This window comes from Amblyomma mixtum, chromosome 6 (assembly GCF_055824585.1).
Source record: "Amblyomma mixtum isolate Tamu chromosome 6, ASM5582458v1, whole genome shotgun sequence".
Taxonomy (NCBI): Eukaryota; Metazoa; Arthropoda; class Arachnida; order Ixodida; family Ixodidae; genus Amblyomma; species Amblyomma mixtum.
In genome coordinates, this window is record NC_143017.1 from 159,660,778 (window position 1) to 159,678,362 (window position 17,585).

A 17,585-nucleotide genomic window follows, 5' to 3' on the forward strand; every position below is an offset into this window, starting at 1 on the left:
CGCACATAGAATCGTGCTTCAAGTAGTGCATGTGGTTCCAGAACTGGCACCGTAATCCAACCGTGTCCCAACATAAAAGAAATGTTCGCGATTTACCGGTTTATGCCGATCTAATATAGAAGAAAGGAAGGAAGGAAGGAAGGAAGGAAGGAAGAAAGAAGGAAAGAAAGAAGGAAAGAAAGAAAGTAAGAAAGAAAGAAAGAAAGAAAGAAAGAAAGGAAGGAAGAAAGAAAGAAAGAAAGAAAGAAGGAAAGAAGGAAAGAAAGAAAGAAAGAAAGAAAGAAAGAAAGAAAGAAAGAAAGAAAGAAAGAAAGAAAGAAAGAAAGAAAGAAAGAAAGAAAGAAAGAAAGGAAAACTTTGTTCATATCTAGCATACAAGGGAAGGAAAATGAGGGGATCGTTTTAGATACCCACTCTGCTATAACCTTTTTTAGCTCCATTTCTACTCTGCTGGTTTTCTCAGTAAGATTGTAATTTGCGCCATGAGAAAGTGCACACGACCTCTGCAGTCGGCATGATAGCGATAGCAGTCGCCATCTCTTGCCTAAATGGAGAAGTAATGAGCACTATGTATTTACCCTCAATAGATGGCAGCACGGATTCTAACTGAGTGTTTGTTTCGTACGTTGAAAGGCCAGGGCTTCATACCTACGGTTACTGTTTAGTTTGGAAGGCGACATTGAGAGTGCATAAGTCAGGTGCCTTTGTAAACATACATATTAAATTACTGCAACAGTTCTATGAGACTTTCGCACTTTGCTACAATTCAACTGGCTGCTTCTACGCAGCAGCTGGCCGCATTACGTCACTGTCATGCGAGCCAGTTGCAAGATTCCTGAGACTGACGGAAAAAAAAAGGAAAGACGACGCCCTTGGCGATTGGTAACGCTCCAAAGAGCAGTGTGCGCGCGATAAAAAGTGAAGCGTTGCTTCGACAAAACACGGCAAGAAGACCACGCAGAAGCAATGGAGTTAGCGCGCGAAACTGTCAAGCGCCTTGGCTACCTCGTCTATGTCGTTAGCCCAAATGAAACGTCTTTTGAGAAACAAGAAGACGTTCCGGACTACATTGTGCAGGTAAGTGTCAAAGCATTGTTTTCCGCTCATCTTAGCAGTAAGCGATCACGGTAAAAAACCGGCATCAACGCTTGCAAGGCAGCACGCGTAGGCCGTTGGCCGTAACATATTTCTGCAGTTAGCTGTATATATTGGTCAAGTAGCGGTTTCGACAGGCTCCGTTGTCAAGAACGAGCTAGGTACTCAGCTGTACGGCGCCGTTCGCGAGGAGCAAAAAAAGAAACAGCGATCTGTAAGTTAACCTTGGTTTATTTGTTACCTTGAAAAAACCCTATTGAAAAAATTTGTGTGGCGCCCTCTCGCGACTGGAGAAAGTGAAGTCGCTGACGATCAAATTTCTGCGGCAGCACCAGGGAGCGCTTGCATGCTTTGCAATTAAGCTCCAGAGGGGAATCCGAAAACAAAAGTTTATGAAAATTCATGAGGCAGTGTCGTCCTGTTTGATGCAAATAAAGTTATCATAGCACGAGACAATCTAAAATTAAGCATAATCAAGGGTATTATGTTTGTGCAGACTGCGGGATCTGTTTAGAGAACATTAAACATGTTCTGATAGCCTGCAAAGGTACCAAGGTGGACACGGTCAGCCTTCTTAGAGCTCTGGGTTTCAGTAATACTGAAGGCAGTGTTTATACATCAGCAGCAGATACGAGCAAGAAAAGGGTAGAGCACTTGTGGCGTAAAATGAAATGGAAAGTTGATCGAAACTGGCTCAGAAATCAAAATATTATAGCTGATAGCACAGGAAGAAATTTGTATTCAATCGCAGAAATAGTCATTAGCAGTACTACAGTTACAAAAAGTAGGAAGTGAAGAACACGAAGGCAAAATTTCACAGGCATAGTACCGCTAGCCACTGCTCTGATTTAAAGGGAATATCAATAAAACTGTCCATCCAGGGTCTCATTGAGTAACGGCCATTAAGCGCAGTCCCATCAGCTCCCAGCGACAACGTTGACTTGCAAAGGATGGCAGTGTGAAATCTTGAAAAGGCATGCGGATATCTCTAGGAAGCGGGGAAAACTCCCGCGGACATCCCTCACGTATTGTTTTGGCCACACTTTCTGAATCTAAGGGAGGACCGTAGGAAGTCCCTGAGGATTTTCCTAGGCCTTAACATGGACATATTGCTTATGTTAGTAAGATAATGGTAAATTTCATTGCAGATTTTTATAAACCCAATAGAAAAGGTTGCACCTGTGAAAATATTCGTAAAGTCTAAGTTACATTTCCTGCGATTTAGACGTGAAGAAAGAAGACTACACCTGATTGCAATGGTGTACAATTGAACCTCGTTATAACCACAAAGTTTATAGCGAAATAATAGATATAACCCATCAAGCTAATCTTTCTAACACCCTCGAAGCTCTACAAAATCGCGCTGCAAGGTTTATTTTCTCAGACTACTCCTATCATTCCAGTGTCACTGCACTCAAATCACGGGCTAATCTTACTAATCTTGAAAAGCGACGCTGCATCTTCAGGCTGTGCCTTTTTCACAAATTCTACCATACGCCACTCAATGTTTCAGCAATCTTACCACTTCATCGACAGTCAAGCCGCACCAGCCATCCTAAAGCCGTCTATCCGCCCCCAGCACAGACCACAGCACATCTTCGTTCGTTTTTTGTTCAGACCGCTCGGGACTGGAACAAACTGCCTGTCGACGCTGTGCGCCACTCCGACCCACATTCCTTCAAGACTGCCATCGAACCACTCTTCACTTGAACATTATGCCCATCCCTCATGTAATACCCCACACCAAGGGGCATTTGAGGTACTAATAATAAATAAAATAAATAAATAAATGATTTCACTTGGAAGCTCGGTTAACACGAGCTGTAATGAAGCTACGGGTGGAATGAAGTAATTGCCGGGTCCCGTGAACTTCGTTATAACGAGTTTCAACTGTAGCTGCTTGGCCCACTGCTGACAGTTTTACGGTAAAATCTGCATAGCATCACACGCGGTCAGGGCGAACATGTTGAACAACAAGCATATGCGAAACACAAATCAGACTCAGATCAAAACAGATCAAACGCAGATCAAAATAATTAACCGTCTAAATTATTCAAGGTTATCCTTTCGGACAAAGTTTCTGTTACTCGAGGTAAAAAGAGAGAAGTATGAAATGTGCGGTTTTGCTATTTTCAGAATGAGAGCCGGTTACATTGCGTAACAATGTAACTAATTAAATTACAGCGCGGAAGACAAGGCTACTGCGCTGCTAGGAGAGTCTTCATACCATATTTCTTTGCATGAAACACTTGTCTCACCAATTTAAGTGGGATTGCAGCACTACATCTAAGCCCTTCTGCTCTTCTGTTCGCCGCGGCCACATTCCGATTGACATCTCCCCCCTTCCCCTCACCTCAATTAGGGGGGATTGGATAGAGATGTTTAATTCCGCGCCTATTTTAACATGCAACTGTTTAACTGGCACTCCAAGGCCAGCTCATGGGTCGAATCGTCGAAAAAGGCGACATATCAGCTTCACAGTCATGTTTGATTACCCTATAGCGAGGACAACTGCAGGAAAACATTCGTTCTGTCGTTTTCCCGAAGAGGAAAATAGTTCTGTTCATCCTGTGTTCGTTTGGAAGGATGACGGCACCTGTTTAAGAACATATCGACCAACTAAGCGTGTCCTACATACATCAGTACTGTAGGTTGCCGGGAACGTAGAAGCCCATGCATGGCCTCGCATACTATCTGCACATTCTAACGGGGTGGCGAGGAACCAGTAGTCACCCTCCTCGCATCGGCGCAAACAATGTCTGTGACGCGCGTCTTATCTTTTCTACTGCTGTCATTTTTTCATGTGTGTTCAACCTCTCCTATATGCACGCGAAAGTAATAATGTCCCAGTTGTTGCCAGTGGACGGGCCCGTGCTCTTTCCTAAACTTCTTCTCACCGGTGCCCCCGCTACTGCTACCACTACCACTGTCACTGCTAACACTACCTCTAACGCTGCCACCACTCCTACGACTACTTCCGCTATTATGCTACAACTGCTACCACTACTGCTACAATTACCTTTGGCACCTAAATGGCATGGGAGTGCTGTCTCTTCTTGGACCTCACACGACTGCCCACTTACTACTACTATTATTACGACTACTATTACTAGTACTAGCTCACTACTTAGCTACCTAGGCATGAACGTCTTCGTGCGTCGCAGCCATTAAGCCACACTGCACATGCACTCTGGGACCTTCTTGCACACCAATGCGCTTACAAGTTGCGATAGAGACCTGTCGAGCATGATTGAGAAACTTTGCCTGTGTCACCTCCGGAGCATTGTACCAACCAACCCACTACCAAACGTTCCCAAACGTTCCCAAACGTTCTTCTTCTGCGTGTGATTTGCAGGCTGTCCCCCTGTTCACGGCGTTCCTGGCGATTGAGCTGATCTTCAACCTTGTGCAGAAGAACAGTGACCGCTTCCAGCTCGACGATGGCCTCACCTCCATAGGGCAGGGAATTATTCAGGAGCTGTCCCGGTGAGCGGACAACGATTGTAGGAAGGTGTGCGTTGTAGCCCGGACAGAGGCGTAGCTATAAAAGTTTGTTTCTAAAGCGCGGCTTACTGCCCAGTGAACCATGTGTGATACCAGCACTGTGCACGAGTCTCGCGCCCATAGGCTTTGCATCATGCATGTGAGGCCTGGTTATGAAGACCTCTCAACCGCGCCTGCGAATGCGGTTGAGGCACCGAATTTAATGAAGCTTTGGTAATCGAGGTTAAAAGTGCAATTATTTCCCTTATGATAATAGTTGCCTCAGATTTCTTTACGTATAAGCTTGTAGTATCTTCTAAAAACGAGGCGATATTCACGGATGAAATCACGATGAGATTTGCGATAATACAGTGACCGCTTCTAAGCTGTAGGAATGAATGCTGCCACCGCTCACTGTTACAGTTCTTGTTAATGTGGCCGTTATGTTGATTTTCTTCTTTGTTGTTCCTTACGCATACTCCGAACGAAAAATTTTGTGAAGTACAGAATTTATCTTCCTTATTCCAAGCGTGAATGGGCTCGCTTATGATAAGCGCCAAAAGCAGGGAGCAAAAAAACAAAATTCTGAATCATTGTTTCGTGCAGCCTATTCACAGAAGGCACCCTCCTCGGCGGCTACATTTACATGTACAACAACTACAGGATTGCGACTCTGCCGTGGAATTCCACGGCAACGTGGATATTCGCTATGCTGGCCATCGACTTCGCCTACTACTGGGTGCATCGATGGGGTCATGGCAAGCACGTCATATTTCTTCTTCGAACTGGATATCCTCACTCTTAAACGAGCACTTGATCATAAGAGAAACTCGGCGCTGTTGGAAACTACACAGGCCAAACACTGTACAGTTACTTTACTCCCCTACCCTTCTGCGTCCTTTTTCTTTCCCGCATTCATCTCTTTCGAGAGACTATACATTTCCTTCAGTATCGCATCAGGACGACCTCATGCGACAGCGGTCCTAAGGCATTTCTGTCTGTCCATTGAGGGTACTGGTTTTAACAAATGTAGGGAAAAGAAGATAAAAAAAGAGGTATGGCAAGAAGGAAAACAAACTCTGAAATTTTGTACCACTGTACACAGTCTACGCAAGAGCACAAACCTCGAGTGAAGCTCCGCTAGTGAAATGCAGAGTCCAGCACGGGTTTCGTGCCGCCTTTCGAAGATTTCGTTTCTCGGAAGTCAAGGAACCTAACTGTTAATTATGCGTTATTACTGTAATATTGCGAGCTGAAAATGAAAAAAAGTGATTACAAAATCAATGGTCGAGTAAGCGCCCTGTACATGAAAGTTTTAATCAGATGCAATTTGATTAATACACTTGGGAAGGGCAGTTAAATAAATGCGCAATGCACCAGCAGACTGAGTTTTCGGGTCAATAAATGCAATTTGAGGCAATTGCCAAATCTCTGCGCCCGTTATAGAGTTCGCAATTCATGCTCAGATCGAATTACGACGCTTTCGACCGTGTCCTTTTTTCGTCCGTTCGATCGCACGATGAATGCAGATGAATGCAGATCGCACAGACGGCCCTAACGACTCTTATGATCTGCGCTTCACCATAACAGCGCAGTTGATCGGGTAGTTGGAAAGTAAGGACATATTGGGACAAAAACGAAAAGAACAACTGGATTATAAAAAGTCGCGTGTTTTCTCTTTGCTTACGATGTCATTGATTTTTCCGTGATCTCTTTTGAGTCCAGAGATCAACCTGGCATGGTCAGGTCACCAGGTACACCACAGCTCTGAGTTCTACAACCTGACAACAGCCATGCGCCAGTCGGCTCTGCAGGCTTACTACGAACCAGTAAGCCAGTCCCTTACTTCAAAGGGAGCCAAAAGCTCATGTTGACGTGCTCTCGGAAAATGGTTTATCAAGCTGCGCAACTTGTTCCGTTGTGATTCATTCCTAAGCCGTTTGCGTAGCGCCCAGAAAATGCGGGTGCGAAAACACATTACATTTCTTTTTGTCCTAGAAAAACGCGAATTGAGTCACATCTTATAATTTTTTCGGATAATGAATTTATCACTCCTTATTTCAAAATCAGTAGAGTGGAGAGCTGGGCGAGTCGGTACATGATTGCACAAGGAAAACGTGTGCGAAGGACCGAGACACAGAACAGGAACGCAGGACGACGCTAAACTACCGAGTGCTTTTACTTCAGTAACGTTCACATTTATACCCTTCAGTCTTCGTCCTTTGTGCTGGTTTTCTTTCTACAATTATTTCAAATGGTTTGTAAAGTTATTCAACGTGTTCTGAGCGTTGCAAAGAGTATCCGTAGTACGTTTTTTTTTTTAATTTCAGATAATAAATGTGTTGGGTCCATGTGCGTATATAATTTTATTTCTGCATGGACCTTTTGTAGCTGCTCTACCTGCCTCTGGCGTTTGTGGTGTCACCGAGCATGTACCTGGTGCATAGGCAGTTCAACCGTCTCTACCAGTTTCTCATACACACCGAAGCCATCCAGACAATGGGACCACTCGAGTTGGTGCTCAACACACCCAGCCACCATCGAGTTCACCACGGTATTATATTACCACGCGCTACAGTCTTGGAAATTTGCGACAAATTGGCCTGTTCAATAGTAGCATGCTTGTTCTTTAAATACCGTTTTTTCCCGGATTCAGAGCCCTGATATGTTCAAAAATTTTGTTGCAGATTTCAAGTCTTGTGCGTGTGCTATATTGTCGATTAGAAATTTTTCACTCTCACTCACTCACACTTACTCACTCGTTTACTCACTCACTCCCACTTGCACTCACTCACTCACTCATTCACACTCATACTCAGTCATTTACTCACTGCAAGCACGAACATAAATACATCGTCGTGGAGGGCTGCCGGTCAATTTCTGCTACCTGGCGTTATTTAAAGTGCACTGAAATATCTCTGCAGGAGTGTTCTTGCATTTCGCACCCATCAAAATGGTGGCAAAGTGGTTCGGCGGCCAATATTTCAACTCCTGCTCAGCAACTGATAGACACAGCCATTGAGCCATCGAGCCGAGTGATCATAGGGCTAAATGTTAAATGTCTGTGGGTGGGCAAAATGTAAAGGGCCTGATTACTTGGGCGTGACGCGCACGAATATACACATAGCATGGATACACAAGCTGAATCTACTTCGGGACAAAAGCCTTTACCAATAACGTCCAGATATTCTTGATTTGTACACGTTGCAGCCGTATTATTCCAGAAAACTTCCCAAGGTTTTAACAAAGACTGACTTTTGGCCGCCCAGATTACCTTTTTTTTTACTCGCTCGGCTTCTAATATGACGCGCTACTAGATCGACGGTTGTCAGACGCATTGCGTGTCATGTTCATGTTCATCTCAGCTAACTATCCTCGACTCGGATTTGCTCTCTAGTCCACACTTCTTTCTTTTTGTCTCCAATTTTCACGTTTACCACTTTTTTTTTCATCGCTCTCTGCTCTCTGCACTGCTGTTAGCTTGATTTCAATTTTTTTTCTTATCCACCAAGCTACACAAATTCGAAACTGTCAGGCACACGATGGGCCTCTTCACTCGAATGTACGACAGCTAGTGGAGCTTCTTCAAACGGCAGTGGGTGTCGTCCTTTCTGTGCATTTACGGGTTCGCTGTAGTGCAGCTATCCTGTGCAGGCTTGAATCTATCGCAGTAGTTGAACAAGAACAGTTAGTTAGTTATATGGGGTTTTATGGCGCATAAGCAACTATGGCTATCATGCGCCAAACACAAGGTTGGATTATGTTATGTCAAGTGTACAGAGGTTACATTATAATAGATTTAAAACATTGGCTTTCTTTAGAAACTTACAAACAAGTGAAAACTCGACAAGTGTTTGCTCGCCTAAAAGCAATGCGGGATGAAATGGAATGTGTTCATTGTAAAATACCGTAAAAAATTTTTTTCTAAGTTCTTCGAGATGCGAACAAGAAATTAAAATGTGATTTACTGTGAGCTCCTCACCACACATTTCACACACAGGTTTGTCTTTTTTTGTTAATAAGAAGTTATGGGTGATGTGTGTGTGTGACCTATGCGTAAACGACATAAAATTACTTCGATAAAACGCTCGTTATGGCGGCATGATTTTCATTCTTTTAAAATGGGCTTTATGGTATGCAGCTTGTTGTGTCCTTCATTTTCTCAAGAAGCTTGCCACTTGGCTCTTAGTCTGCTATGCACTAACCTCATGCAATCCCTAGGAGGCAAATTCACATGTTTTATTTCCATTGTTCTGGTTTCTGCAGCACACATGTAGGCTCTCTCATTGTCCCTAATGCCAATGTGACTGGGAACCCAGCAGAATTTTATAACATGTTTTTGTGTTGTGACCTTTACTATATTGTGTATGATGCTTCCAATCAGTGGCTCCGTGGCATTTTTGGAGTTTAATGCTGTAAGGACGCTCAGTGAATCTGTATAAATGATGCTGTTTTTGATGTTTTCATTTGTTATTTTCTGTACCGCAACACTAATAGCATAACACTCCGCGGTGAAAACTGTAGCACATGAGGGCAGTCGTACTGCATTTTCATTTTTTCCTAGTATTACTGCGCTTCCTACATGAGCATGAGATTTTGACCCGTCAGTATAAAAAGCAGTGTAATTTCTGTACTTTTCTTGTAGTGCTAGATATTCTTGTATTATATGGTCGTGTTATTAACTGAATTATTTATGTCTGTAGACTGGATGCTAGGAAGGAACCCTTGGCGCACTTCTAAGCTGTATTACACCATTGCCTCTCCTGCAAACAAGTGTTTTCAGGAGAGGTTGACTTAACTACAAGTTTGAGAAATTCTTAGGACCTATTCGCTTATTCCTGAATGAACCTTGTTTACTGCTATGCTTTTAACTCTACAGCATCAGAATCCCTTCAGTATTTCTAGCAATTAAAATACTGAGTTCACTTCGTGGTAGGTCGCAAATGGCTGCCATTCTAAATTCAGCCCAGCCGTATTGCAGCTCCTGTCTCAAACTTCCACGGTCATCTTCTTTCTTGAAATGCGTTGCCTCTAATTTTCAAATGTGGGACACGTGAACTTCAGTTTGCGGTTAGTGAAACCGGCTTAGAGAAAGCTGAGCGTTCTAGAAGTCAAGTACGGTTCTTGTTTAAATCAACACTGGGGTCACGATTTGAATTCCGTAAAGTGCTGCGATAATTTCCATTGCTGAAATCTTGCGGAACACTCGGCGGTACACTTGCGGATTACTTACATAGCTCCTATTTCACTCTATGTTTTCTTTCTTTCATTTTCAGGAAGAGATCGGTACTGCATAGATAAAAACTACGGCGGCACACTGATCATCTGGGATCGCCTTTTCGGCACTTTCGCGGCTGAACAGAGCAGGCCTGCGTATGGGCTAACTCATTCCGTGAACACCTTCGATCCCTGGACCCTGCAGGTGCGCTGGGCCTGCTTCTTATCCATTTTGCTTTTTTTATGCGTGTAGATATATGTTATGTTCGTTTCAACTCTTCAGCTGGCCGTGATTTCTGCGGTATTAGTGCACAGTAGGTAGGGCCTTCGTTTTCTGGCTGAAACCCAGCTTGTCCAGATTTCTTCATCATGGCCAAGTTCTATAAAAGGAAATCAACTCCGTTTCTCCCAAAACCTACCTTTCTGAACGTAAACTGCTACTGAGAGCAGCCTAACTGAGGTACGGTGTGGATACTAGCTGCTACTTTCAGCTCTATTTCGTAAACGCCTCCACGGTTAATCCTTCGCGATTTAACTAATCTCATGTCCCTTAAATTCTTTTGTATAGCTGTTATCACTCAAGAGGAGACTTAAGAGCGTTATCGAATAGCACCTATTTCAAGTCAGCGCCACAATTAATAGAAAGATATATTATGGTCAGTGGACAAAAAGCCTCAAAACAGTCTTTTGACAGCGTCCACTGATTTAGCACCCAGACCTCAGTAAGCAGGAAATCAAAATTGTGCCAAGCGCTTGTCCTTGCAGGACAACCCTGCACTAAACGTTTTGAGTACACAGGCGACAGGTGTAACGCTGAGAGAAGGTTCCCGAATTTAACGTACATGGAGAGCCCGAATACTGCTGTACGAAGTGCATGTGGGAAAAAACGCGGATTAATGACATCCTAGTAGAAATCAACAGTAAGAAATGAGCTTGGGCAAGGCATGTAACGCGAACGCAAGATAACCGCTGGTCCTTAAGGGTAACGGAGTGGATTCCAAGAGTAGGCAAGCGTAGCCGGGGGCGTCAGAAAGTTAGGTGGGCGGATGAGGTTAAGAAGTTTGCGGGGATACGGTGACGGCAGCTGGCAAATGACAGGGTTAATTGGAGAGACATGGGAGAGGCCTTTGCCCTGCAGAGGGCATAGTCGGGCTGATGATGATGATGATGTTGAATGTACCACCGGAAACAAAAGTCTCCAGGACGCGTGAGCCGCAACTGATGCTCATGGCTCCGTTATTACACGGGAACATGAGGCCCCGGTTATGGAGGTGAGAGCTGGGAACGCGTGCTTTATTAAGCTGGAGTGAAATGATATGGTTGCCTCAGAACATAGCTCCTATGCGCCACCATCGGTTTCTTCGAGTCCGGGAAACTTCCGTCGCCCACAGTACGTGATAATTGGACCAGGTAAAAGTTTTTGGAAATGCCTAGAAACGATAAAATGCCAGTAAAAGTGTCCTTGCTGTAACCTAGTTTTTGCAACATTGTCGTGACATTAAGGTATTTCGTTTGTGATGAAAAACATAGCGTTATTGATTGTTCAAATTACCGCAAATAAAAAAACGCATTGGGGAACTGTTTCGAAAACAGCGTGATATATACTCGACTTTATACCCAACAAATAGCACCTAACTTGGGAACTGAAATACACGAAGCTTCCAATTCTCATACTGCACAGCTTAACGGGATTAGCGCTACGATTAGTGAGGTCACCTGCTTGCCATTTGGCAGACGACATTGTAAGTGCTGCACCTTTACAAGAGTATACGATCACTTATGTTTCGCTTTCATTCCTGGAGAAAAACGTTGCACTGCACTGGTGGCGACAAGACAGTGCATCAATCACTAAGTTAAACCACATTACTTACAAGACTTTATGCTCGCGCAGCCTGTGTCATAAAGCCCAACTCGGCTGCTTCATTGATTAAACCGGCACGCATATTATTGTTTTCTACGTGCAAAAAAAAAACAGTTGACTTAAGCGCGTATTGCGGCGTACATAACGTCTATGCTCAAGAATGTCTTATTATTCTGCTGCCTACTTGTGTTTCCTTCAACTAATTCGAGGGAGTTACCTCTAATAAACTTGGACGCCTCTCCGCGCTATATTTCAGCTACCAATTGTAACAATATACCTATAGAACTCTCAAGAACTCTTTATAAGCATGCATACGGAGCTCTTAAACATTTCTTGATTCTTATTTTCAACGTTAACATTGCTTTCTTGATAAATACTTTTGGTTTTCAGATGCACCACTTCCTAAATATCTGCAAGCAGGTCATCAGTATCGAAGGTCTTAGCAACAAGCTCTCCACCTTATTCAAAGGGCCCGGATGGCAACCCGGGACACCAAGATTAGGCGATCCGAACGATATTCCTGACGTGAGTTCACAAAATTTATGATTGTACATTTGCACTAACTCTCTTTTTAACTGCACAGTTTTTGTTTCCTGGCGGTTACTTCATGACCATAAGAAGCGTAAGACTAGCAAAGGGAAAACTCTCCGGGCGGCAACGCAGCAGCATTCGATTAGGCAATCTGGCTATATTGAATAAATTGTGTTGAGTGATGTTTGACTTTGACAGTGCATATTGCACTGAAAATATCTCGTAAAAAAATCGCCACTTGAAGGTTTGGCTAGCTGAGCACTCTGCGTCGTTGGCGCAGCTTCCCGCTGGTAGCGTAGTTGTATTGCTGAGGTGCTCGATAAGCCAAGAAAATCGTTGTACTTCTTCCTCTTTCTTCGCTAAGTTGCGGTTTGTTAACGTTGCGCGCGTGTGTGTGTGTGTGTGTGTGTGTGTGTGTGTGTGTGTGTGTGTGTGTGTGTGTGTGTGTGTGTGTGTGTGTGTGTGTGTGTGTGTGTGTGTGTGTGTGTGTGTGTGTGTGTGTGTGTGTGTGTGTGTGTGTGTGTGTGTGTGTGTGTGTGTGTGTGTGTGTGTGTGTGTGTGTGTGTGTGTGTGTGTGTGTGTGTGTGTGTGTGTGTGTGTGTGTGTGTGTGTGTGTGTGTGTGTGTGTGTGTGTGTGTGTGTGTGTGTGTGTGTGTGTGTGTGTGTGTGTGTGTGTGTGTGTGTGTGTGTGTGTGTGTGTGTGTGTGTGTGTGTGTGTGTGTGTGTGTGTGTGTGTGTGTGTGTGTGTGTGTGTGTGTGTGTGTGTGTGTGTGTGTGTGTGTGTGTGTGTGTGTGTGTGTGTGTGTGTGTGTGTGTGTGTGTGTGTGTGTGTGTGTGTGTGTGTGTGTGTGTGTGTGTGTGTGTGTGTGTGTGTGTGTGTGTGTGTGTGTGTGTGTGTGTGTGTGTGTGTGTGTGTGTGTGTGTGTGTGTGTGTGTGTGTGTGTGTGTGTGTGTGTGTGTGTGTGTGTGTGTGTGTGTGTGTGTGTGTGTGTGTGTGTGTGTGTGTGTGTGTGTGTGTGTGTGTGTGTGTGTGTGTGTGTGTGTGTGTGTGTGTGTGTGTGTGTGTGTGTGTGTGTGCGCGCGCGCGCGCGCGCGCGGGGGGGGGGGCAACAACAAAGTATCTTTGCGGAAAACAGTATTTTCGCATCTTTGAGGCATGAATCCGTTCAATACTACTGCCTGCCTTCGAATGCTTATTTGACAGTAAACTTTGAAAGCGACGTCGGCGTCGAGGCAAGAGCGAATGTGCGGGGATTAGATCCGGAGGCGCACGTGGACAATGCGAAGTGGAGGCGAAGAATGTATTCTTGCGTTAATAACATTGTGCGCCTTAGGCAAAAAAAAAAAACTAAATAAAAAGACCGAAGGGTCTCGGAGGTGCTGAGTGCAGAGACATGTTGGTATTGGCCTCATTTATAAGAATGCAGTATGACGGTCCATTTGGCGCTAGCTTTCATGGCTTGCGAAGGAACTATTAAGAAAGTTTCCTCAACAATTTTCGTTTGTCGTCATGCAGGTGCGCAGGCCCGTGGAAACCTACACGCCAAAGACGTCGCTCTTGGTCAAGCTTTACGTAACATTCCATTTTGCATTTATCATCATCGGGTACGTGAAGCTCAAGCACTGGAGACCGGTAGGTTGATAAATTCGCACGCCTGTTTCTTCAAAGCACACTAGTATGAAACTATTTGTACGCAAGGAATAGTTGCTTTTTTCACGATTTTATTGTTACGATGATATTACTCATGATAATTTGGTTGATCACAGCATGGGATGAAGTGTAGCTTATTTCTTACATACGTGGGAGCAAGACTTAAAACTTGAAAACAATAGGAAATTAAGGTTCGTACAGCTTGCTCACTCGTGATGCTTCGGCAGTCTGCGATGGACAGCCTGCCCGATAAACATGTGGAGTGGTATGACGGCGTCTGTAAAACCGTTTTTCAATGCGAGACCCGCACTACACGTATACCTGTTTAGCAATGATTCGTTTCTTCCAATAGCTGCCGAAACATCTTTTTTTGGTCCTCTCCGCCTAAGACAATGCTATGTCCTTACAAGAACAATATTTGAACATAAACTCTCTGAGACTGAGGATGCAAGATACAACTTTAAATACTAAATACATACATTAACTACATTATGCTGCTGTACTTTGTTTTTGCGGCACTTAATCGGGTTTCGCGGTAAATTTAAGGTTGACACTACAATACGATTCTCACCTTCTCGATTACGCAGATGATCACCACGGGCACGCTACTTTGCGGCATTACTTACATATTTTTCTCCCTTGCTGTGATGGGCGCTTTTCTGGACAAGCGGTGAGTTTTGGAAACTTTACGGCTTGACATCTGTTCTACCTGCCGGTAACGCACTGTTCAAAAATTTTGTTGCATAAGCAGAACAGTAACGCATACAGCTATGGTCATTTTGGGGGCCTTATTGAGCGCGCGCATTGAACAGAATTGCTTCTGCGGCGGTCGAATTTCGACGGGGGCGAAATTCTAGACGCCCGTGTATATACTGTGCGATGTCAGTGCACGTTAAAGAACCCCAGGTGGTCGAAATTTCCGGAGCCCTTCACTACGGCATCCCTCATAGCTTGAGTCGCTTCGGAACGTTAAACCCCATAAACCTAACCGCTTCTGAGGAAATGGACGGCGGATTAACTGTCTCATTTTCTGGTGGAAACATCAAACGCGCGGTGAGGGAATGGAGGAAGGTGGGCGTGAACGAAGAAAGAGGGGTTGTAGTGGAGGGCTCCAAAATAATTCCAACCACATGGGGATAAAGTGCACTGACATCGCACAGCACACGGACGTCTTTAGCGTTTCGACTCCATCGAAACACGCCCTCCGTGGCCGGGTTTGAACCAAGGTACTCAGGCTCAGTGGCCGAGCGCCGTAATCACTGAGCAACCGCGGAAGGTTGCGCAGTGAACATGGATGAGAAAAAGTATACGCGGAGAGGAGAAGAGAAAATTCCTTGAAAATGTTTTTCGAATAATCTAGAAGAAAAAAGAAAGAGCGACTAACTTCTGTCAAAATGTTTCCGGAGTGAACGATTTGAAGTCGGCCATAACCGGCTGTCCCTAACTTTGCGGCTTGAGATCTCCGCTTTTTCTGATGCTAAAACAGCGCACCCATGTGCATGGCTGCAGTTACTGCCGCACGCACCAAACTACATTGAACGCTATCAAACATGCTGTTCTCGCCGTTTGGAACACCGTTCGGAGGAATGCCAACTCTTCGCCAGGGTAGAGCCAATGCGGTAATGGCACAGGTGTTTCTTGAGCAGCCGGAATTCCATTGGCAAACGCTCCACCACTGTGATGCCCAGAACTTAGGCCTCATATTTCCTGTGCGAGGCATATGTTGGCTAAAAGTGGTAACTGTAATCCTCTGCCCCCAAACAGCTGTCGTGGCCCGTAAGCTTCGGTTACTTGCTTTCAGTCTTGTGTAGCACGCGAACATATGCCCGCCTGTTTATGTGGCGGGGCCCAGGTGGGGTGGACCGCGTAGTTACTGTAGCCCTTGCACACGTGACAACATGCCCACTCACGTACTATACTGCCAGCACAGCCATACTAAAACGTTCCGTACGATTCGCTCGTATGGAATTATGGGATTATAGAGTCCATATGATGGGGAAATATATATGGGTACACACATACGGTTTTTGTACGGAGTCCATAAACTTTTCATAAAATTCCAATATAACTTTCATAAAGTGTGCATGACGTCATACGGATTCCGTAAGTAACCTTACGCGCAATCTATGTTCTCCATATACCGACGCTATGCACTCCACACTGACTCCATATAAACCATATGTATATACATAGAATTATGGGACTTGCCTTATGGAAACTTTTTCAGTAGGGACGTGTCTTTTGCCACCGCCCCTCCTGCACAAGACATGCGAGTTTCTTTAGCACAAGCGCCAGTCCCCATTGCTAACATCAGGCCTACACGCATTCCTCAGCTTATGCTACTGGTGGAGTAGTAGTAGTAAAAACACTTATTTCGGTAACGAATAATTAGCACATGGGGGGGGGGGGGAGAACGTCGGTGGTCTGTCTTCCTTAGTACAGGACCCCGCTCACCTCCGCCGTTTCCTTGGCCTCCGTCACCAGTATGAGCTGTGTGATCGGGTCGGAGTCGGTCAGGGTGGCCTCGCACTGCTCTAGCCCTGGGCTATTAATATTGGTTATTAAAAGGCTCTTTTCTTTCGCAGCTCCAGCTAACGTGGCACGTCGTGACGTAGCCTCCATACTACACGCACGCGTTCATGCATCCATTCGGCTTCATTTTATGATGCATGACTCTGCTTGGGCATGTATCTGTTTCCAGTCGTCTGAGCGTTGTGTCCTGCTCTCTACTGAGGTTGTCCGCTGGAGTCGCGTACTATTTACGAGCTAGCAACAACGCCTTCGTGGCCTCCTTTTAAGATTGTGGTGGGCTGAAGGGTTCGACCGGAAGTCTGGGCGGCTGCCGCCTCAAGCTTGAAGTGCCACATAATCGAACATTAGCAATCTCATCTGGGCAGCTCAGGTGCCTGTCTCATGCACGCGGTTCTTTTTGTGCTGTTTTTATCTTTTGACGTGCGGAGAACCTGATCTTTCGCTACCTTTTGTCTTGCAGGAGCCATGCCTTTGAACTGGAAGCCCTCAGGTGTGCGTTGATGTTTTTCGTCGACGCCCGTGTGTTACATCTTTCGGCTTTGGCAGACACGGCTCTCTCCACGGCCTTCCTGAACATCGTCAGGGCAACTTTCGCGGCATCCTTTTTGGGTTGCGTCGCCGCCAGCATCTGGGAAATGGCTATGGTGGCAAGAAAGGCGAAATTGGTTTGAAAATAGTGTCCGCGTATTATAAGCTCACTAAGTCAAACAAATTGCCGATGGTTTGACATCTATTCCGGGTTCATAATTTCCATGCAGATGTAGTATAGGGCTTTGTTCAGAAATTTTGCCAGGATTTATTTTTAAACAGGAGCAAAGTTTTTTTTTTCCGGTCTTTCATTGATTCCTAGTCCTATACACCGACAAGCGGCTAAATGGGAGCCTACATTTTTTTATAACCGCATTTCGTTGAGATTATAGCGGACAGATATAAATAAAAAATAGGAAGTGCCTTTAAACGAAGACGGAGAAGCGACGTCTGCTGCTTGTTGCGTTCTGACCATTTTGTCACCTCTAAAGAAGGAACCGAGTTGGACACGAAACGTTGGGATTTGTTTTTCAACCCTTCCTCGCTGGCAGTCTGTCCTTCTCTGAATAAATGTTTATATTTTGAGAGGTTTCTGGGTGCCTTTATTCTTATTGAGCGAAAATTAAACGCGTCATCACATTGTAGTCAGCATTTCAATGACCGTGGTGCTGTGTGAGTGCAGCCGCT

At 44.9% G+C, this 17,585-nt stretch overlaps 1 protein-coding gene across 1 annotated transcript; it reads left to right on the forward strand.

Moving 5' to 3' along the window:
- The first annotated feature begins 426 nt into the window (after positions 1-426).
- On the forward strand, positions 427-17,489 carry LOC149340972 (alkylglycerol monooxygenase-like). The gene is made up of 10 exons (XM_089549911.1): positions 427-1,077; positions 4,451-4,581; positions 5,185-5,336; positions 6,304-6,407; positions 6,970-7,132; positions 9,855-10,000; positions 12,047-12,181; positions 13,704-13,820; positions 14,426-14,508; positions 16,831-17,489. The coding sequence occupies exons 1-10, from the start codon at positions 967-969 to the stop codon at positions 17,039-17,041; spliced, it is 1,353 nt and encodes a 450-aa protein (XP_089406037.1). The 5' UTR covers positions 427-966; the 3' UTR covers positions 17,042-17,489.
- Positions 17,490-17,585: the final 96 nt, after the last annotated feature.

Excerpts from the sequence above, each read along its gene's own strand:
- LOC149340972 (XM_089549911.1), top strand. The coding sequence starts at position 967 with ATGGAGTTAGCGCGCGAAACTGTCAAGCGCCTTGGCTACCTCGTCTAT. Across the intron at positions 10,001-12,046 it reads TCGATCCCTGGACCCTGCAG|ATGCACCACTTCCTAAATAT; the intron begins GTGCGCTGGGCC and ends TTTGGTTTTCAG. Across the intron at positions 12,182-13,703 it reads ATCCGAACGATATTCCTGAC|GTGCGCAGGCCCGTGGAAAC; the intron begins GTGAGTTCACAA and ends GTCGTCATGCAG.